We start from the raw sequence: 23,175 nt of genomic DNA on the forward strand, positions 1-23,175 counted from the left end.
CTGATTCCCCCTCCTAAGACGTTTGACAGAATCTCTTTGAGGCCATCGGATAGGCCTCCTCCCTAGCCTCCCCAAACTCTTCCCAGTCTCGAGTTTTTGCCTCCGTGACTGTACGAGCCGCAGCATGCTTGGCCTACCGGTGCTCGTCAGCTGCCTCCAGAGTCCCACCAGCCAAAAAAGCTTGGTAGGACCCCTTACTTGGTAGGACTCCCTTACTTCCAGTGTCCACCACCGGGTTCGTGGGTTGCCACTGTGACAAACACCGCAGACCTTACGACCACAGCTATGAGCAGCTGCATTGACAATAGAGGTGGAGAACATGGCACACTCGGAGTCCATGTCCCCAGCCTCCCCCGGAATCAGCTTTCCTGGAGGTGCGAGTAGGACCCCCTGACAAAGGGTTCCGCTAGACATTCCCAGCAGATCCTAACGATATGCTTGGGCCTGCCAAGTCTGTCCGGCGTCCTCCTCTGCCAGCAGATCCAACTCACCACCAGGTGGTGATTGGTTGACAGCTCTGCCCCTTTCGTCAACTGAGTGTCCAAGACACTTGGCTTGAAATCAGGTGACACGACAACAAAGTCGATCATTTACCTCCGACCTAGAGTGTCCTGGTGCCACGTGCAGTGACGGACACCCTTGTGCTCGAACATGGTCTTCGTCATGGACAAACTGTGGCTAGCACAGAAGTCCAATATCAGAACAGCACTCAGGTTCAGATCAGAGAGGCCGTTCTTTCCAATCATGTCCCTCCAAGTGTCACTGTCACTGTCTAGTACCCCTCCCAGGGACTCCAAAAAGACTGGGCACTCTGCACTGCTGTCCAGCCCGTAGGCCAACACAACAGTGAGAGACCTGTCCCTGACCCAAAGGTGCAGGGATGGGACCCTCTGGTTCATCGAGGTGAACTCCAACACATAGTGGCTGAGCTGTGGGGCTATGAGCAAGCCCACACCAGCTTGTCGCCACTCTCCGCGGGCAACGTCAGAGAAATGGAGAGTCCAGCCCCTCTCAAAGTGTTGGGTTCCAGAGCCCAAGCTATTCATGCAGGGGTGGTCGACTATATCTAGTCGGCAGCACTCAACCTCCAGCACAAGCTCAGGCTCCTTTCCCCCCAGCGAGGTGACAGTCCATGTCTCCAGACCCAGACCCCATGTCCAGAGATCCAGTCATCGAGGCCTCTGCCTTCAACTGCCACCCAGATCTCCATGACTGGCCACTTACGGATACTCCCACAGGTGTGTCCCCGGTGGTACGGCCCCACGCCGTTACTTTGGGCTGGTGCCTGGTGGCTGGGGGAGGGCCCAGCCACCAGGCACCCGCTCTCGAGCACCCATGCCAGGTGCGGCTCCAGGATGGGGCCCTGGTGATGCCGGTCTGGACGACGTAGCTGACCTTGTTCTTTCACTCATCATAAAGGACTTCTGAACCGCTCTTAGTCTGACCCATCCCCCGGACCTGTTTGACATGGGTGACCCTACCAGGGGCACAAAGCCCCCGTCAACATAGCTCCAAGGATCATTGGGGTGCTCAGACCCCTCCACCACGTTAAGGTGGAGTTTTTTGCTTGAAACACGAACAAACAACAAGGGTGGAGGTGTGTGTGTGCAGTTTCAGATAATTTAGTTACTCACAGGTTGTCATTTGGGGTGATTTCATCTTTTGAATATGTGTCAAAAGCTAAAGAGTTAAACCCCTCAATACTCTATTTTGTCATATACAAACCTCCCCAGCACTACCTAGGTTTTATTGCTGATGACTGTCCTTGAAACGTTTGGTCTCACTCAGCGAACTCACCCACAACAGAGGGCACACTGGTTCTGCTCTTTACAAAAGGAGTAAATATTTCAAATGTTAATGTGGTGGATGTTGGTCTGTCTGATCATTTTTATGTCTTCTTTGATGTGTTTGTTATTCCTAAAACCAGCAGTTGGTTCTGCAGTTGTTCGAAGGAGACACATAAATGATAACACAGGTGCACTGTTCATGGAAATTATACACTTTGAAAATGCCTCATGTTCTAATGTTGATGATTTGTTGAATTCTGTGACTTCAAGTGTTTTGAATGTTCTGGACACCATTTCCCCGATGAAGATTAAAATGGTTAAAGATAAGCAGAAAGCCCCATGGAGGAATGATCACTCGGTCAGGGCACAGAAAAGGGAGTGCTGGAGGGACAAGCGGGAATGGCGCAAGTCAAAGCTCCAGGTTCATTATGAGATTTACTGAGAAAAGATGCACATGTACAACCACAGTTTATGTAGAACAAGGCAAAGGTATTTTTCTGACATTATTGGAAGTTGCAGTAACAACTCTCGTGTCCTGTTTGCAGCGGTAAACAGATTAACAAACTCTCCAGCTCCACTGCCATTAGAAATAATTTCCACATCTAAGTGCAATGAGTTTGCAGTGTTCTTTAATGACAAAGTTCCGCTTAAAAATGCCATCAATTTCACAACGCAAACAGCACCCCTTCAGCCAACTAGACACTTAGAATTGATTCATTTTGCACTTGTAACTGACAAAACTGTTCAAGTGATTGTCTCCAGTCTGAGTTCATCTACATACCGCTTCAATGTATTGATGTGTTACCCATTACATTTCTAAAGTCTGTTCTTAACAATGTGCTATCACCACTTGCTTGTATAGTTAACATGTCACTTCAATCTGGAATAGTCCCAAGAGCTTTGAAAACTGATATATAAATACTGAACAGTTACAGACCCATCTCAGTCCTTGAAAAAATTGTTTACCAACAGCTTATTAACTTTCTCCAAATGAACAACTCCTTTGATATTTTACAATCAGGTTTTAGACCCCACCACAGCACTGAGACTGCTCTTATCAAGGTGACAAATGACCTTCACCTGAACACTGATGCAGGCAAAGTCTCATTCAGTCCTCTTACAGAAACTAGAGGTCCTGACTAGAACCAGAAAGTATGAGCACGAGTCCTGTGCTCAGATCTCTGCACTGGCTCCTGTGGCTCAGCTGGTATACAAGTCTCTCCATGGCCTAGCACCAAAAGTACATCTCCAACATATTCATGTCATATGCACTCGGAGGACTTCAGAGACCGGCCTCCTGCTGGTGCCCAGAGTCAGGATTAAATATGGGAAATCAGCATTTCTTTTTTATGCAGCTAAACCCTGGAAGATGTGAGACAGGCCTCGACTTTGACAATGTTTAAATCCAGGCTCAAAACAGTTTATTTAGCTGTGCATATGACTGAAAGGTTTTTATTTTGTACTCTTCTGTTTTAATGTTGATTATTTGTGATCATTCATGTGTTGATTTGTTATGTTGTGATTTTAATATCTCTTTTTTTGTAAATGACTTTGAATTACTTTCTGTATGAATTGTGCTCTACATATAAACCTGCCTTGCCAGTGCATATGACTGAAAGATTTTTACTCTGCACTCTTCTCTTTTAATGTTAATTTTATATGATTACTTATTTTTATTTGTTTCTATTGTGATATTTTTTATTTATTTAATTATTTTTTAATTTTCTAAATTTCTCATCCTGTAAAGCAAAGAATGATTTTGTCTATGAATTGTGCTAGACAAACAGATTTGCCTTGTCTGGCAAAGAATTTGGTGCTTCAGTTGTGGATTCTGCTGAAATCCACGGTTCTCAGCACTCTACTCTTTTAACATTAGCCGCTAATGCACAAAGGACGCATGCATTTCTCCACCAGTCAATCATGCCGGTTACGGTTCTATGCCCACACATCTTTGTAAACTTTTGGGAGTTTGGGTGTAGTTGGTTTCTAGAGGCAACATTGTTGAACTTCTTTTACGTCATGATTTTGTGAACGGGGACAGTCTGATAAAAGCCAGTCTGTCTCACGCCCTCAGATCCACATGGGGTCTATTCACTGGTGAACACTTTTAACCAAATGTATATTTAGATATACTTCCCAAAGAAAATACATTGATTTCCATGTTTTGGATGTTTGGATGCTTTATCAGATTTCACAAGATAAATCTATATTAAGTTTATTGTCTCTGCATTTAACTTTGTTTTCACTTCTGTCTTAATTAAAGATGTTTCCTAAATTAGTAAGCTTGTATAAGGTAATCTAGTGTGTTGCAATTTGATTCATTTTTTATACATAATACAAATGATTCTGCAACACTGCTTATATGTCTTATCATTTAAGTGTTAAATAAATTAATTTAAAGTAATCATATGTAAAGAGTTTATCCTAGAACTTTGTGTCTTTTGTGCAAAATGAGCACCTTTTTTTCCTTTGTTTTACTGAATGGTAGTTCACCCACCTTGAAATAACAATGATTATGTCATTTGTAGAGCCTTGTTTACACAAATATTTTACTATGCGATAGATTTGTTCCATTTACAGTGTATTTACACACCAAAAGCTATGGTGAATTTCAGTCACAATTCCTATTTCACTCTAGGAGCCTACTTTGACCCTGGGCCTTTGCGGTGGTTGTATTTTGTCATTATATTGTCTGTGTATGTTCTGATAGTGCTGTCAAACCTGCTCCTTATTGTTGTCATATGTTTGAATAAGACTCTACATGAACCAATGTACCTTTTTCTGTGCAGTTTATTCATCAATGAGATAAATGGCAGCACAGTATTTCTAGTTTTCATTGCATATCAAATCCTTCAAGATGTTCACACGATTTCATATAACTTGTGTTTTCTTCAAATATTCTTTCTGTATTCATATGGAGGAGTTACTTTTACAAACCTGGCTGTCATGTCATACGACCGATATGTGGCCATCTGCTTTCCTCTGCACTACAACACTCACATGACCCAGAGAAAAGTCACATGTCTCATTGTTGTCGCTTGGCTGTCTGTGTTTGTGGCTGTTGCAATAACAATTGTTCTCACTGCATCTTTAAAACTTTGTGGAAACATCATGGACTCTGTTTATTGTGAAAACTACCTCATCGTCAAACTGGCCTGTTCTGATGCAACAGCGAATAACATTTACGAAGCAGTTGCTGTTACTATCGTTCTCACAATACCTCTAATAATAATTTTCTTTACCTATATACAGATTTTTAGAGTGTGCTTTAATGGAACCAAACAGACACGGCAGAAGGCTGTGAGCACATGCACGCCTCACCTCTTTTCTGTTGTAAACTTTGCTTTTGGATCTTGGTTCCAAATTTTCCAAAGCAGGTTTGATCTAAGCCATTTGCCTGAAATATTGAGAATAATTTTATCATTATATCATCTGACATGTCAACCACTGTTCAACACACTTATGTATGGTCTGAACCTGACAAAAATCAGGAATATGTGTAAAAACATATTTTCTAAGTCACAAAATGGTGTGAATATGATTGAGATAAAGTAATAAATGGATAGAATAATCAACGTTGATTTGAATCAGTGTATTCAGTTTACCTTTCTTTTATAATTAATTAATTTATGATCATGTTTGTATGATGAGCATTTTACAGAGTTACTTGTCCACCATCAAATAACCAGTGTTGTCAATCCATATTTCAGACAAACATGTTTTATTGTGAGTCACAATCCCTCAGCCATTTATTTGTATTATGTTATTTATCTTTATTTCTACAGGGGAACCCAATGGGAGCTCTCTTTTTCATGGGTGCCCTGTTTAATATACAATACAAACAGAAAAAAGAAAAACAAACAAGGATACAGCGCCATATAAAACAAACAAAAAAAAAAACAAACAGAAGAAGGTGTTTGTATAAAAGCTTTTTACCAGATTATTAAATTGTGACTGTGTCACCAACGTATTTAGTTTTGCTTTTCCTTGGAGTGCATTTCATTTTTGTGAAGCAAAACAGCTAAAAGCCTCCTTTCCCGTCTTAGTTTTGGTGTGGCTAGTTCTTAGTCTTATGCAGTCGTGATCTGGTATTAAATGTTCCGGTATCAATAAGTCATGTATCATCATGTATCATTTAGCGTATAAAGATTTGTAGCATGCATGTTACTTAAATGTTTTTTCAGAAAAAATCATGTACTCTGTTCTGTTGCCACTGGAAGTCACAGGGAGCATCTGGTGAAGTCCTTTTTCAGATTCTAATAATAATAATAATAATAATAATATTAATAATAATAATAATAATAATAATGGCTTACACTTGTAATGTGCTTTGTCAAAGCCTCTCAAAGCACTACACTATAGTCATTATCCATGCATTTCCACACTTGGTGATAGTAAGCTACTATTGTAGCCACAGCTGCCCTGGGGCAGACTGACAGAAGCGAGGCTGCCAATCTGTGCCATAGGCCCCTCTGACCACCACCTATCATTCGCACACACCCCACTTTCGTACTAGGCAATGTGGGTGAAGTGTCTTGCCTAAGGACACAGCTTGGTCCGAGTGGGACTCAATCCTCTGACCTTCGGGTTGGGGGACCAACACTCTAACCACTGAGCCACTGTCGCCCCAAACAATACATTTTCAATTGAGATCAGGGCTTTGTGATAGCTAGTCCAAAACATTGACTTTGTTATCCTTAAGCCACTTTGTAACCCATTTGTGCCCAAGCTTTAATTTCCTGGCTGATGTCTTGAGATGTTTCTTCAGTGTTTCCCCATAATGTCCTTTTCTCATGATGCCATCTATTTTTTTCAAGTGCACCAGTCCCTCCTGCAGCAAAACATCCCTATAACATAATGCTGCCATCCCCGTATTTCACAGCTGGGACGGTGTTCTCAGGCTTGCAAGATTCCCCCTTTTTCCTCCAACCATATCAACACCCATTATGGCCATACAGTTCAATTTTAGATTTGTCAGACCAGAAGAGGTGTCTCCAAAAATGAAGGTCTTTGTCCCTGTGTGCAGTGAGTGGTATGATGGCTGGACATTCCCATGGTCTTTATACATGGGAAGGTGCCAAGTTCATCTTTGAACAGATGAACATAGCACCTTCAGGCATCTGGAAATTAGTTTGATGCTTCAGTTTTGGAATCTGCCGATATCTGTGTTTCTTAGTACTCTGTTATTTTTTCCACCCTCTTTTTTAACATTAGCCACCATTACACAAAGGGAGCATGAGTCTCTCCGCCTGTCAATCAAGCCCTCTGGAATTGAGGAGACAGGTCTATACCCACACATCTTTGTAAAGTTTTGTCTAAGTACTTTGGGTGTTTAGGTGTACAGCTGTCCCTCACTATGTCGTGATTCACCTTTTGTGGTCTTTCTGTTTCGCAGATTTTTTTGTGTGCAATTTTGCATGTTTTTTTTTTGTTTTTTTTACAGTGTATGAACGCATATTCTGTGTCCTGATTGGCTAAGGGACGTGCTGTGTCTCCTGTACAGTACAGAATGCATTCAGCCAAACTTATGTAACCTTTGATTTATTTGATGTATATTATTTTATGTATTAACATTTATTTGGGTCATTAGTACTTTCTTTTTTTTGTATTAGTTTGCACTTATTTTATTAACAAGAAATATTATTTATTACATTATGCTGGATACAATATTTACTTTCTTCATAATAATATTGGTTTGTACTTATTGTTGTGGTACAGCACATTTGAGGACCGCACCGATAAAAGTGTAACAAAACTGAACGCACACAGGTCATGCACAAGATGAGATGAGTTAAGTTATTGAATAAACACGAGCTGTACACTGTCCTGCTGTGTTGGTTTATTTAAGCAAGCTAAGGGAATGCTGAGGGAAGATAGAAGTTACGCGGCTGTAGGGCGCCATTACGGAATAAATTTATCTTTGGTTCATCACATAAAGAAGGAGGAAAATAACATAAGGATGACAGCAGCAATAAGTTTACACAAGGACGCAAAAATGGTTGTAACTGCAACACGACCATGGTAAGGATGGAGTCTGGTTCAGCTTTGTGGATCAGTGACTGCAGGAAAAGAGGACGAAGAGGCGCGGTCAGAGGAACTGTGAAATACGTGTGAGTCACTGTTCTTATCTGTGCAACCTCGTAGGCTGATCATTAAAATGAAATTTGTTACAGTATTTCTAAAAGCTGTCATTTTTAATCTACGAAGGTTTAAACTTTGAGAGTGTTTAAACAAGAGAGAAATGTGAGAAAATGTTAATGCCTGTGTGAATAAAGTGTATAAAGTGTGTGGTGAGGAGTTTTACAGCCTTAAAATATATACAATAACTTAAAAAATAAAGCTTTCTACTTTGCAGATTTCGCCTATTGCAGGTTATTTTTGGATTGTGATATAAACGAGGGACCATTGTAGTTGGTTTCTAGAGGCAACATTGTTGAACTTCTTTTACGTCATGATTTTGTGAACGGGGACAGTCTGATAAAGTCTCAAGCCCTCAGATCCACATGGATCTATTCACTGGTGAATCTGACTCTAACCATATATATTTTATATATTATATTTAGATATACTTCCCAAAGAACATGTTTTGATTTCCATGTTTTGGATTTTAAGGGGTATGGATATGATTTTTCCGCTTTCACAACATAAATCTATATTAAGCCTATTGTCTCTGCATTTAAGTTTGTTTTCATTTCTGTCTTAATTAAAGGTGTTTTCTACATTAGTGAGGTTGTATAAGGTAATCTAGCGTGTTACAATTTGATTCATTTTTTGTTCATAGTAAATGGAAATGATTGAGCAAATCTGTGACACTGTTTAAATGTCTTACCCTTTAAGTCTTTAATAAATGAATTTATTCATAAGCATGTGTAAAGAGTTTACCATGTCTTTATTATGTTAAAAACAATTGATGTCCTTGTTATTAAGTGTAATTATTAAGATAATTCTGTCATCTGTTGTGTAAAATGAGCAAGGAGCTTTTTTCTTTTTTTTACTGAATGGCAGATCACCCACCTTGAAATAACAATGATCATGTCATTTGTAGAGCCTTGTTTACACAAATATTTTACTATGCAATAGATCTGTTCTACTTATAGTGTGTTTACAAATCAAATGCTATGGTGAATTTCAGTCAGGTTTCTTATTTCACTCTAGGAGCCTACTTTGACCCTGGGCCTTTGCGGTGGTTGTATTTTGTCATTATATTGTCTGTGTATGTTCTGATAGTGCTGTCAAACCTGCTCCTTATTGTTGTCATATGTTTGAATAAGACTCTACATGAACCAATGTACCTTTTTCTGTGCAGTTTATTCATCAATGAGGTAAATGGCAGCACTGTATGTCTAGTTTTCATTGCATATCAAATACTTCAAGATGTTCACACGATTTCATATAACCTGTGTTTTCTTCAAATATTTTTGCTGTATTCTTATGGAGGAGTTAATTTTACAAACCTGGCTGTCATGTCACCGATATGTGGCCATCTGCTTTCCTCTGCACTACAACACTCACATGACCCAGAGAAAAGTCACATGTCTCATTGTTGTCGCTTGGCTGTCTGTGTTTGTGGCTGTTGGAATAACAATTGTTCTCACTGCATCTTTAAAACTTTGTGGAAACATCATGGACTCAGTTTATTGTGAAAACTACCTCATCATCAAACTGGCCTGTTCAGATGCAACAGTGAATAACATTTACGAAGTGGCTGCTGCTACTGTCTTTGTCTCCATACCTGTGTTAGTAATTTTTTTTTACCTATATACAGATTTTTAGAGTGTGCTTTAATGGAACCAAACAGACACGGCAGAAGGCTGTGAGCACATGCACGCCTCACCTCTTTTCTGTTGTAAACTTTGCTTTTGGATTTTCATTCCAAATTTTCCAAACCAGATTTGACCTGAGCCATTTGCCTCAAATATTGAGAATAATTTTATCATTATATCATCTGACATGTCAACCACTGTTCAACACACCTATGTACGGCCTGAACCTGACAAAAGTCAGAAATGTGTGTAAAAATATATTTTCTAAGTCACGGTATGTCGTGACTGTGATTGAGATGACTTAATGATCAACATAAGAATATTTATTAGGGTATGAGAACAAATGTGCGAGGAGGGCGAGTCAGCAACTCGTCTGCCTATTGTATTTGTAAAATACAGTGGTCCCTCGCTATATCGTGGTTCACCTTTTGCGGTCTCGCTGTTTAGTGGCTTTTTTTGGGGGCAATTCAGGATCCTTGTTTTTTTTTTTACAGCATTTGGATCGCAGTGTGACTCTGAAGTGCTGTATGTTTGCAATTTTTCTCCCAACAAAATCCACAGCGAAACGTTCTGCACCAACAGATTGCACTTAAGTCTTTCTTTGCATGGAGAGGTTCCTCTGCGGATACCACTGGAGCAGAGGCACATGAACAACACATTTAAAGTGATCATCGAGGAAGGGGGATATAATCTATGAAGGTTTGAACTTTGAGAGTGTTTAAACAAGAGAGAAATTTGAGAAAATGTGTATAAAGTGTGTGGTGAGGGGTTTTACAGCCTACACAGCCTCTGGAAAATCAGCAAAAAATTTGAGATTGAAATTTTATTTACATAGACTTGCCAGTAATCTACGTTGCGGGACGGCTCAGTGGTGCCTGCCACAGCGATGCAAGTTTCTACTTTGTGAATTATTTTCACTGACAATGGCAATAAAACTCATTCTGACTAAACAAAACCAGGCCTGTAGCCATGTGCCACATTTAATCTGGGCAAGAATTAAAACTGGGGTACCTTATTTTCAAATCACAACAAGAGGAAGTACTTTATGCCTCTAAGGACGCACTCACACTAGTCCTTTTGAACTGTGTCGTGCTAAAGCACAATTTTGGAGCATTCTATGGCTCACAACCAAACTGAGCCACGGCCCTCTGACGTCACACAGCGCTGTTTGTTTACTTGTCGCGTAACAGTGCTACTGCTTTAAAGGTGAAAATATGTCCAACGGCATGAAGCATCTCTTAAATAATGAGAGTGCACCTACAAGAGCAACAGTGACTCTCACAAACCCTTTGGCAGATTGTTAATATTACTTATATAATACTTCTTACAAGCTCTTACTTCCGGGCTTATAAAGGGTATAATATTTTATTAGTACATGCAATAGTGTGCAGTGGTCTGATTTTGTCAACTGTGGCTTTAACATAGTCTCAGAGGGAAAAAAACAAACAAACTATACTTGAATAATTTATGGTTCTTTCTTCTGTTCTGAGTCATAGCTCCTGAAACAGCGACAGTCTTTATAAAGCTAAGCACTACAAAAGTCCTTGGGCACAGTTCTGCTGCACACTCGGCGTCTGCATGTTTACTGAGTTACATGGCTCTGATGTGCACAACTTTGGTTTTATTTGGCGTTATGTAGAAAGAAGCTAGGACCTAATTGGCAACATTATTGTAATTTTTTTTATGTTTTTATTTTTTTAGTTAACATTTTGGTTGGGCACAGAATGATGCTCTGAGTAAAAGCTTCTTGGAAGAAATGCATGCTTAGTTTTAACCATGTATTGTCTTTTGATTTTATGTATAGTCAGTACAACAAAATTTTAAGGTGAACTGCTAATGTTTCACTATGTATTAGTTAATAGAACTGTATGATTAGTAACTCTAAACATTTTTAAGTGTGAAGAAGTCAAAACTTATTCCACCCTAGCAATATGTCAGTTTGATATAAACAGATGCACTTTTTGCATCTTTTTTATCTTCACAAATGTATGTTTAAATTTTATTCAACCAATAATGTTATAGTTGTTGAAAGTCAGCACAATATTGTAAAAAATCGATATCTGCAAAAAAAGGTTTTGTGCACATACATGAATTGTATTACAGTGTTGATTAAATGCTTATTTTTAAAATGAAAAATGGGTAACTCCAGTCAGGTTTCCCACTTCACTCTGGGAGCCTATTATGAAACTGGGCTTTTGAGATGGCTGTATTTCCTTATCATATTGTCAGTGTATATTCTTATCGTGCTTTCCAACCTGCTCCTTATTGTTGTTATATGTTCGAACAGAACTCTACATGAACCTATGTACCTTTTTCTCTGTAGTTTATTTGTGAATGAACTGTATGGCAGCACTACGTTATTTCCATTTCTCTTGGTCCAGATATTGTCAGACTCACACTTGATTCCAATTCCTTTTTGCTTCTTACAGATTTTCTGCATGTATCACTATGCAAGTGCTGAGTTTTTCATGTTAGCTGCCATGTCATACGATCGCTACATGGCTATCTGCTTTCCACTGCAGTACAACACTAAAATGAATGTCACAAAAGTGTCTCTCCTCATTTTCCTGAGCTGGTTTGTTGCGTTTGTGGGAATTGCAGTTATGACGTCTTTGAGTGTGCCTTTAAAACTGTGTGGCACTATAATAGACAGGATCATATGCGGGAACTACTCCATTGTTAAACTGGCCTGTTTCAACACGAAAGCGAACAACATCTTTGGTTTGTTATACACTCTTCTCTCCGTGGTCCCTACCCTTAGCCTTATCTTGTTCACATACGTGCGCATCCTTCAAGTGTGTTTTAGTGGGTCCATGGACATGCGGCACAAGGCTCTGGGCACCTGCGCGCCTCACCTCCTGTCTGTGCTAAACTTCTCCTTTGGCTGTTCGTTCCAGATTGTTCAGAGCAGGTTTGACATGAACTCTATTAATCGTGTGGTGGGGATACTGCTGACTCTTTATTTTTTAACTGTTCAGCCTTTGTTCAGTCCAGTCGTGTATGGACTCAAAATGTCTAAAATCAAAGATCTATGTAAACGCTTGTTGTGTGGAAAATAAATTAAAGAGATCCATCAATTGGTGTCACTGGTCATGTAATTTTTCACTGTGCTCTGTAGGAAGTGGTAAGGAGGAGCTCGGATAAGGCTTTAGTCATTTATTTATTTATTTATTTATTTGCGAGAGACAGGGTACAGTAATTAACATTTCTGTAAACGCAACAGATTTAGCCACAAACCATAGTCAATCAATACATGTTTATTTATATAGTGCCTTCCAACAGTTCCTGAACAAATGGTATATAGTCACCCTCAAAAGACAGATTAAAACAATGTTGGCACAATAGTAGCACAATTGCTGTGTAGGGCAGGGGTGTCTAAAATAAAATATAAATAAATAAAATATTTTCAGTAGATCAAATAATCATTGGCAGTATTCTAGCAATCAGAACCACAATTTTGTGTTTCAAGCATTAATAAAAAGTACTGGGTAATAAAAATACTTATCCGTTAGCGTGCTTGTTGTTACTGCGACGGCAAAGCTCTGGCCTCTAATCAACAATCCTTGCATCATGGCACTGCTACGTCCTGTCCCTGTGGAGATATTATTGCCATGCTGGAATATTCTACAGCATGGTATTAAACTTATCTATCATGCATTTATTAAATCACAGTTTTTTATGTTTAAAAATACCTTGAAAAACCTTGGAATGCCTTGCCAGAGATTTGACCTGTGACATGGCCTGGCAGCGTCCCCTTGTTTCCATGGATATAGAAAAGTTTAATGCCATACTGTGAGACATTTAAGACAAAGCAATCTCGTAAAGACTTCTTAGACACGGCTCAAGAAAAGACTTTTGCAAATGATCCGGATTTTGGACATGTTTAGGCCGTACAGGAGAGGGTTAAATAGTGGCTGGCACGTTAACCAATACAATGACAGAATGATTCTCAGCACATTTGGCACACCGCTCATGTCAAACCGGCTTTGAAGGATCTCAAAACACGCCCCAAAGGAGAAGTTCAACAGTGACGCAATGTGTGGAGAGCACGTGCTTACAGCCTTCTGTCGTGTCTGCTTTGAGCCAGAGAAACACACCTTTAAAATGAGCACATAGGAGTAGAAAATGATGACTAAAGGCACAAAAACGGAGAGAGATGTGATGAGGAGGCCCCAAGCGTTGATGAGTGAAGTGTCAGTACAAGCTGACTTTGTAATGGAGTGGTTATCGCAGTACACTTTTTGAATGACATTATTGCAAAGGTGTAAAGTGGCGCTCAAAGACGTCATGACCACACAAAAAAACAATGGACAAACCCAAGTCAGTGCAATAAGAAAAGAAATTCTGTTGGGTGTCATGCGGGCTTGGTAGTCTAGAGGGCAACATATGGCGAGATAGCGGTCATATGACATTACAGCAAGAATCAACAACTCACTGCCTCCATAGGCGAAGAGACAGAAGTTCTGCAGGAAGCATAGGGGAACAGCAACTTGGTGGACGTGCGACAGAATTTGCACTAAAAGCAATGGGAACAGAGCGCTGCTGCCATACACTTCATTTATGAACAAACTGCAGAGGAAAATGTACATGGGCTCATGCAGACTGCGGTTTACAGAAATTACGTACACAAGCAATGAGTTAGCACCAATAATGCATAAGAACAAACAAAGAATAATCAGGAACAACAAGTACCGGAACCCCCCGACATCAATATAAGCTGACAATGTGAAGTAATATGGAAAAGTGGAATTCAGAGGCTCAGGCATTTCAAACTGTCCAACAGGACAACAAAAGTAACTAACAAACAGCTCAGAGGCGACCAGGCAGCAGCTGTGGATACGCACCACCTAAGGTTCATAGCTGCAGACTCTATCCACCAGCAAACATCATAGGGTTAAACTCTAAATACATTGAATAAAACTGAATTTCAACTTCACAAAAGAAATATGAGTAAAACTTGTTAAATAGATTAACTTGTTATATGACGTACATCAATTTAACTGATCCTACTTTATTCAAATATGTTAATATGATTGAATGCTCAGACAAATTGGAAAAAAAGACAAATATCCAGTGATGTGATTGTGAATGTTAATCATACATGTTGAAATGTCTTCATGAAAGCAGGAAAAAATAGTGACTTAAGGAACTGAATTAAATGTACTCATGTTTACACATTCTCTGCTCTAAAGATGAAAACACAGAAATGGAGGCCCGGTAAGAAATCTATGCAAACATGTATTGCCAAAGATTCAAAATACAAAATATATAAATCTAGTTCACCTGTACCTTTAACTACTGAGTTTGAAAAATCAATAATTAACGATCAGTTCAGTTGTGCATTTTCCCTATATGTTCTATATCAAAATATCTGCTTTCGTTATGTATAACTGGTTCTTAAAATAAATCTTTCTGGTTGTATATGGTTTCAGTTTGTGTCCATACTGACCAGCGTAAAGTCAAATCTTCAGGAGTGTTTCTGACTCTGAACTTGTAAGAGCTGCTTTTAAAGCATGTGTGACGTCGCTGCGTCACACATGCTACTGATTATTCATGATATTTTTTCTTGATTAATTCATAGTTACTTCTCATTTACATGCAGATGAATGGTTATGATCTTCCACGTTAGGTTTTTATCTATAAAAAAGATAACTTGATATAGAATAGTGATCTAACTCACCAGACGTTGTGTTTATACAAAAATAAACCATATTTAGTTTATTCTATTGCCAAAATGTGTCGGGTTTTAAGGCTTAGACTGAAAATTACTGTTTAACTTTTTTTGTATTTCACTTTTGGACTGAATATACAATGATTGCTATTACTGTTTTTACGTCAATGAAATAGCTCCAACTACTGAACACCCTATTGTACACTAATACACACAAATAACTAGCAGATGACATCATAGTGTCTCTTACTTACACTAAATATCACTAATCTTTTTAAATTATATTTAGACCTCTTTTAGAATATGTCACAGCTGACACCAGTGTAACTGGTTAGGTGAACAAAAAAGGCAAGGCAACTGTTGTAAAGCTGGCTGATCGGACCAAGGGACGCAAGACTCGGGGCAGGTTTACAGTGTTTATTTACAAGTTGTGAAAAAACAATCAATAATGTGGGTAGAGCTGGCGCCGGAGCGGGGAGCAGGATGCGAGCCGGGATCCGGGACCCGGGATCCGGGAACGTGGGGTGCAGGGACGGAGATAGGTCGCCCAGAGCCAGGGAGAGGAGCAGGGTGCAGAGCGGGGTCCAGAAGTGTGGAGTGCAGAGACGAGACAAGACTGTACCAGGACTGGGAAGCAGGAACGGAGCCGGGAGCGTGGGAGCTGGGGCGGTCCAGAGAGCAGGATCTGAAGAGCAGCATAAAAATTCCAATGAGCAAGGTAACGAGAGCAAAAAATATCAAAAAGCAAGAGCAAGCTAGATATTCACGTTGACACGCGGACGATCTGGCACTGTGTGTCTGGTCCTGGCTCCTCTTATGTTGATTGTGCTGATGAGCTGCAGGTGCGTACGGGAGAAGCCAGGGGCTTAGCTCAGCTATGGCTCTGGCAGGTGGGGCGAGGGAAGGGGCAAGACAGGAGACAAAACATGGAGCGGAAAGTGCAGATCATGACAGCAACTTTATTTGTAGAGCATAATTTGTACACAAGCAATTCAAGCTGCTTTACAGAATAAGAAATACATTCAAATGACAATAAAAAACAAATTAAAACATAAATAATGATCATAAAATTTACATTAAAAGAAAAGACTGCAGAATAAATAACTGTCATATGCACAGCTAAGCTTTTGAGCAAGTTGAGGCCTGTCTCACATCTTCAGGAAGATGCTGAACACTGATTCCATGTTTATTGTTTCCTATGTTTATGACACACATGCCATATGAACCATATGGCACGTGTGGCACATGTGTCAACATGTGGGAGATGTACTTTGGGCCATGGAGAAACTTGTACATAAGGAGAGCTGTTTAAAGTCTATTCTCTGAGCCACACGAAGCCAGTGCAGAGACCTGAGCACAGGATGTATGGGCTCGTACTTCCTGGTTCTAGTCAGGACCCGAGCAGCAGTGTTCTGGATGTACTGCAGCTGTGTTAAGGCTCGTTTGCAGAGGCCAGTGAGCAGGCCGTTACAGTAGTCTAACCTACTGGAGACAAATGCATGGATAAGTCTCTACAAATCTGATTTTAACAGTTTACCTTTGATTTTGGCAATGTTTTTTTAGGTGGTAAAAAGCTGCAGATGTTATTGATTTGACATGACTGTTAAAGCTCAAGTCTAAGTCCAATATTACCTCTAGATTACTAGCCTGATTTGAAGGTTTTAGAGAGAGAGACTAGTGGTGACTGCTTTTGGTTCTATGGGCCAAAGAATGTGACTTCAGTCTTGCCTGAGTTTAGCTGGAGAAATTTGTTTTGTGTCCACACAATGATTTGCTGGATGCAATGAATCCACTGGTCCATATTCACCTGCTGCAGTGAGACATAGATCTGAGTGTCATCTACATAGTTGTGGTAGGACACATTATTGTTTTATTTTAACTGCCCTAATGGCAGCAATTAGAGACTTAACAAAAGGGGTCCCGGGATGGAGCCCTGGGGCACGTCACAGGTCAGGATCATTTTGTCTGAGACACATTTACCAATTTCAATAAAGTACTCCCTGTCTCCTAGATAGGAGAAACAAGTTTAGCAGCACTCAGGTCTAACAGAATCAAGACTTTGCCTGCGTCAGTGTTCAGGCAGATGTTATTTGTCACCTTGATAAGAGCTGTCTCTAAACCTGACTGAAGAACATCAAAGGAGTTGTTCATTTGGAAACCAAGAGCTCAGTCCAGAATTTTCAGTGTTACTAAAGTGGATACACATTTGAATGCTAAGGTTGTTGTTTTTATGTATATTTATTATGTGCGTATACAAGTAGTCTTTTCATTTGGCATGTCAAACAACTCAGGAAGTTTTAATCAAAGTTTTTAAAAGAGAAGATCCATAGTGGCCAAAGCCTGAAAGGTGATTGGTTATTGATTTGTTTTACTTAGGGGCGGGTCTTTATCTAAAGCAGGTTTTATGACCTTGATCTGGACTAAGGTGAGATGAGTGCCTCCTCTCTCAGATTTTTTAACAACTGTAAATGTTATACCTTTGTTTTTGTCTAAAGTTCAGTATTTCTACACACATTTATCTGAAGAAATGGAATATAATTTGTTTCCCTTGTTTATCCCATGGTTAGGGCTGTGCTTTATAGATGTGTTTAGCAATTGTTTTTTCCTTGAAAAGGTCTAAATATAGAATTTTCACTGATGAATCTGAAATGATTGAATGTCATTGTCTTCAGTTCTGCCAAGTCCAAGAACAAAATCACTATAAAATCCTTCTTATTTTAGGAAAGAGCATTTTTGGAGCTTGTTTTAAAACTGCAGCTGATTATAAAGTGCAATGTGTGTTTATAATTATTGTCATGTAAATGTGGTTATCAAACTATGATGTACACTCAGGTTGCCGAAGTTTTGGTTTACACTTATTCCTGTTAAAGCCCTGTTTATATGTGTGCTGTAATTTACAACTTTTTCTTGTCATTTTATGCTAATGTTGTTCTTGCTTTAGTCCCTGCTTAACTCATCTTTATTATAGTCTGCTAATGTTAAGTTTAATGGTGAGTTTTCAAACCAAAAGGACAACTATGGCTAACTCCAGTCAAGTTTCCCATTTCACCCTGGGAGCCTACTTTGACACTGGCCCTTTTAAATGGCTGTCTTTCCTCATTATAATGTCTGTGTATATTCTTATAGTGCTTTCCAACCTGCTCGTCATTGTTGTTATATGTTTGAACAGGACGCTACATGAACCAATGTATTTGTTTCTCTGTAGTTTATTTGTGAATGAACTTTACGGCAGCACTACATTGTTCCCATTTCTGCTGCTTCAAATTCTCAAAGATTTCCACACAATTCCAGCTCCATTTTGCTTCTTACAAATCTTTTGTATTACGTATTATGGACACGTAGAGTTTCTCACATTAGCTGTTATGTCATATGACCGATACTTGGCTATTTGTTTCCCTCTGCAATATCACTCAAAAATGACTCACACCAAAGTTTTCATCCTCATTGCTTTGACCTGGCTCTTGTTATTGATAGCAGTCATTATTTTGATTTCTCTCAGTGCCCCCTTACCATTGTGTGGAAATACTATTAACAAAGTGTATTGCGATAACTATGCTATTGTAAAACTGGCCTGTTTCGACACCTCTGTTAATAATATATATGGGCTTATTCAGTTGTTCCTGATCATGGTATTGCCGTCAAGTCTGATTCTTTTTACTTATTTTCGTATATTTAAAGTGTGTTTCCGAGGCTCCAAACAGACACGGCAGAAGGCTCTCAACACCTGCACACCTCACCTGGCCTCTCTGCTTAATTTCTCTTTTGGGGTCAGTTTTGAAATAATTCAGAACAGGTTTAATATGAGTTCTGTCCCAAATCTCGTCCGAATTATACTTTCTCTGTACTTTTTAACAGTGCAACCGCTGTTTAACCCCGTCATGTATGGACTGAAAATGTCCAAAATACGGAGCTTGTGCAAAAAGACACTTTTGGGTAAACACATTTTCTAAATTGGAAATGTTTGTTAAGGCAAGATTTGTGTATATTTCATCTGTAAATTGTATAATGTAATTGTATGTACAAATGTTTATTTAATAATTTGTTTCCATATATGCTGAAATAAATAGAATATTAAAGACTGTCCATTCTTCATTATCTGTATGTCCACATATATCCTAGGTTAAAAAAAAAAACACACACACAAAAAAAACATAAAATAAAATAAGCCTCACAGTTAATATTAGTGAAAAAGATGCTATTCAAATGTTGGAGGTGAGAATACAGGAAATGGTTTTATCACAATAAAGTTGGGGGCAATACAATTTGGATAATAAAAGTTGCAGTCAGGCAGATTACAGTAAAAATATTTGAACAATGATTTATTTAACAAAGATAATTTTACTCAGTACTGTAATGACACAAACCTATGAGTCATATATTTGAATTAAATGACAAATTCTCAAAACTGAAATTGATTAAAGCGGCGTTACGCGTTACATTGGTAGAGAGAAGTGAGAGTTGGGGTCACTGGATGAGAGCTACTTTTAGGGTTATTTCATAAAGTAGACAAGGAAAGGCAATGTTCCAGGTTCAGGAAGACTGTTCCAGGTTTTAGCTGAATAAAACTGAAATGCTGATTTAACATGTTAGGTCCTGACTCTTGGCACCAGCAGGAGGCCGTTCCCTGAAGTCCTCAGAGTGTGAGATGGTTCATATGGCTCTAACATGTGGGAGATGGTCTTTGGTGCTGGGCCATGGATAGACTTGTTCACAAGCAGAGCTGATTTAAAGTCTGAGCCAGAGACCTGAGCACTGGACTCATGTGCTCATACTTTCTGGTTCTAGCCAGGACCAGAGCAACAGTGTTCTGGATTTGGAGCAGCAGATGAGCAGACTGTTAGAGTAGTCTAACCTACTGGAGACAAATGCATCGATAAGTCTCTCCAAGTCTGGTTTTAACAGTATACCTTTGATGTATTGTTTTTAGATAGTAAAAACACCCAGAGACCCAACAGTCCAGGACTTTCAGTGGTACTGAATTGGATATACAACTGTTTTTTCTCTCTCTTTTTTTTTATTTGTGTATACAACTAGTCTTTTCAGATGGCATTTCAAACAACTCAGGCAGTTTTAATCAAAGTTTTTTTTTTATTATTATTATTTTTTATCAAAGATCCTCAGATCTTTTGAAAGGTGAGTGGTAATTATTTTTTTAGTTTGGAAACATTTGTTAAGCTGAGATACATGTTTGTTTCCTTTTTTATAAATTTTTTTATTCATGTTTTTATTGGAAAAGGTTAGCATCATTACAGTGACATATCTCTGAATAAAGGGGGGTTCCATGTTCTCTGCCTCTATTGTCGACGCAGCCACTCGTAGCTGTGGTTGTAAGGGATGCGGTGCTTGTCGCGGCGTACCCAACTTGGAGTTTGGATGAGTTCGGGGAGGCCATGGAGGAGGACGTATAATGTTTTTCCAGAAATATTCTCTCCATGTCAATGAGGTAGTGGAAGTCCATTGAAAACTACAGATATTTTCTCAGTCCTCATTACAAAGAACTATTCCTCCTTAATTCTCCCACTTTTACTCAATGTGTAAGGCATCCAGGAGGCATCCTGAGCAGATGCCCGAGCCACCTCAGCTGGCTCCTCTCAAAGTGGAGGAGCAGCGGCTCTACTCCGAGCTCCTTCCATGTGACTGAGCTACTCACCCTATCTTTAAGGGAGCCCAGCCACCCTGTGCATGCTACAGATCCTCTCCGCGTGGAGGTGAGGCCGATTACACTAGCCGGTAGCGTTCAACCTTCCGCACAAGCTCAGGCTCCTTCCCCTCCATGAGGTGACATTCCATGTCCCCAGAGTCTGTCTCCATGTCCAGAGATCCGGTCGCCGAGGCCCCTGCCTTCAACTGCAGCCCAGATCTCCTCACACCAGCCTTCCATGGCTCCTCTCGTAGGTGGTTGGTCCACGGGAGGACAGCCCCACGTCTCTCCTTCGGGTTGAGCCCGGTCGGGCCCTGTGGGGTAAGGCCCGGCCACCAGGCTCTCATTGGCGAGCACCCACCCCAGGGCTGGCTCCAGGGTGGGGCCCCTATATAATCCTTGAATTTAAATTCAAGAATGGGACAAGGTTCCATCTCCATACATCAGATTTTATTGCTAAGGATTGTGGGCCATAATTTGCATTTGACAATTCAGAGATGTATTTCGTGAGATTTATTCCTAGGTATTTTAAAGATTCAGCTTGTACTTGACTTGTCGAGATTTAGAAATGGAAAAGTTCATAGTCATCACTTGTGTTTTAGTTATATTTCATTTGTAACTGTATAACTTCCCAAGATTATCTGTATAATCCCTCAATCATCCAGGTTTGATCCACAGTGAAAGCCAAAAGTAAAATCTGTCGATTGGACAAAAAGTTGTGGGAGTGAAGATATTTTGCTGCTCATCTAAATCGTTTGTTCAGTTCTTTCCAAGGTTGGCCAATGAAGACATCAGCTCCACGAATTATTTGTCACGGTCCCCCAAAAAGACCAAAACATCATCAGCAGGCATTGCAACTTTTAGTTGCTCCTCAGCCACAGCAATACCTTTAATCTCTTTGGTCTGTCTGATGAGTTGACCAAGGGGCTCCATATAGAGAGCGAGTAGAAAAGGGGATGTCGGGCAACCCTGTCTAGTCCCTCTCTCCAGGGGGAAGATGTCTGAGATATTCCCATTGACCTTAACACAAGCTAAAGAGATATAATTTGTGAAATTAAATTTTCTTGAAAGCCAAACTTTTTTAGTACTTTGTACAGAAAGTTCCATTTGAGTCAAAGACATCCAATTGGACCATTACTGTTTGAGTGACAGTGGCTGGTGTTCGGAGGGGTTGACACTGGTGGTCGGCGGGGCTGATGGTGCAGATCGGCAACCTCGCTATCATCAGTCAGCCCCAGGGCACCTGTGGCTATAATAGTAGCTTACTATATCACCAAGTGTGGAAGTGGATGAATAATGACTATAGTGTAGAGCTTTGAGAGTCTTTGAAAAGCCTTTATTATTATTGAGTCTTGTCCCTAATTACTTGTTCTATCACAGGTAGAAAATGTCTTATATTGTCTACTGTGTGTTTTTTTCTGGATAAAACCACACTGCTCTGAATATATCAAGCTAAAATAGCTGTAAATAAATGATAGACTAGATTTAGCTGATGGACTGATAGCAGATACAATCCTGTTGGTCTTTAACCTCCTTTGGAATGAAGGAAATAACAGTGTCTTTCCATGATGGAGGTATTTTCCCATTTCAGATTATCTAATTAAATGTTTTTAACAATATGGGTGACAATTCATCTTTCAAGGTTTTATACCATCCCGTGGTATAACCATCAGGTTCTCCAAACTTCTCTATTTTTAGTTTAGAAATGGTCTTAATTTTATTTGTTGTTATTTATTGTTTGTGATTATTCATGTTTTTATTTGTTGTATTGTGATTATAACATCTTTCAAAGCACTTTGAATTACTTTGTGTACAAATTGCTGTACAAATAAACTTGCTTTGTTTGCCTTTAAATGCTAGGGTTGTTGGTTCAAGCCCTGACTCAGCCACTTTTAAATTGTCTGTATGGGCAGTCACTCTCAATTGCTTCATTCTTCTCTAGATTATTTTTAGATCCATAGTGCCCAAAGCTTTTGAAAGGGGATTGGTTATTGATTTGTTTCACTTAGAGGCGGGTCTTTGGCTGAACAAAATTAAAGCAGGTTTTAGCACCTTGATCTGGTCTAAGCTGAGATGAGTACCTCCTCTCTCTCAGCTTTTAAACAGTTGTAAATGTTATACCTTTGTTGTTGTCTCAACTCAGCAATCGTAATCCTTCAGTATTTTTACAATAACGCATCTAACTGAAGAAAAGAAATCCAATTTAGTTTCCTTGTTTGTCCCAGGGTTAAGGCTGTGTTTTATAGATGTTTTAGTATTTGCTTTTCCTTTGATAAACTTTAAATACAGAATTTTACTGATGAATCTGAAATG

General features: G+C 39.5%; 4 protein-coding genes and 1 pseudogene across 4 annotated transcripts; 4 read left to right on the forward strand and 1 right to left on the reverse strand.

Annotated features, from left to right (window-relative positions):
• Positions 1-4,388: 4,388 nt before the first annotated feature.
• On the forward strand, positions 4,389-5,342 carry LOC117379886 (olfactory receptor 11A1-like). Its single transcript, XM_033976589.1, has one exon. It carries the CDS (start codon positions 4,389-4,391, stop codon positions 5,340-5,342), a length of 954 nt encoding a protein of 317 aa, XP_033832480.1.
• Positions 5,343-8,905: 3,563 nt separating this feature from the next.
• LOC117379887 (olfactory receptor 11A1-like) lies at positions 8,906-9,855 on the forward strand (annotated as a pseudogene).
• A 1,830-nt stretch (positions 9,856-11,685) lies between these two features.
• Positions 11,686-12,609, forward strand: LOC117380468 (olfactory receptor 11A1-like). The gene has a single exon (XM_033977282.1). It carries the CDS (start codon positions 11,686-11,688, stop codon positions 12,607-12,609), a length of 924 nt encoding a protein of 307 aa, XP_033833173.1.
• A 771-nt stretch (positions 12,610-13,380) lies between these two features.
• Positions 13,381-14,316, reverse strand: LOC117379889 (olfactory receptor 10A3-like). Its single transcript, XM_033976590.1, has one exon. The coding sequence runs from the start codon at positions 14,314-14,316 to the stop codon at positions 13,381-13,383; it is 936 nt and encodes a 311-aa protein (XP_033832481.1).
• A 3,907-nt stretch (positions 14,317-18,223) lies between these two features.
• LOC117379890 (olfactory receptor 142-like) lies at positions 18,224-19,171 on the forward strand. The gene has a single exon (XM_033976591.2). The coding sequence runs from the start codon at positions 18,239-18,241 to the stop codon at positions 19,169-19,171; it is 933 nt and encodes a 310-aa protein (XP_033832482.1). The 5' UTR covers positions 18,224-18,238.
• Positions 19,172-23,175: the final 4,004 nt, after the last annotated feature.

The sequence above is a fragment of the Periophthalmus magnuspinnatus genome, chromosome 13 (genome assembly GCF_009829125.3).
Source record: "Periophthalmus magnuspinnatus isolate fPerMag1 chromosome 13, fPerMag1.2.pri, whole genome shotgun sequence".
NCBI lineage: Eukaryota > Metazoa > Chordata > Actinopteri > Gobiiformes > Gobiidae > Periophthalmus > Periophthalmus magnuspinnatus.

Coding starts and splice junctions, on each gene's coding strand:
- LOC117379886 (XM_033976589.1), top strand. CDS start 4,389: ATGGTGAATTTCAGTCACAATTCCTATTTCACTCTAGGAGCCTACTTT.
- LOC117379889 (XM_033976590.1), bottom strand. CDS start 14,316: ATGCCTGAGCCTCTGAATTCCACTTTTCCATATTACTTCACATTGTCA.
- LOC117379890 (XM_033976591.2), top strand. CDS start 18,239: ATGGCTAACTCCAGTCAAGTTTCCCATTTCACCCTGGGAGCCTACTTT.
- LOC117380468 (XM_033977282.1), top strand. CDS start 11,686: ATGGGTAACTCCAGTCAGGTTTCCCACTTCACTCTGGGAGCCTATTAT.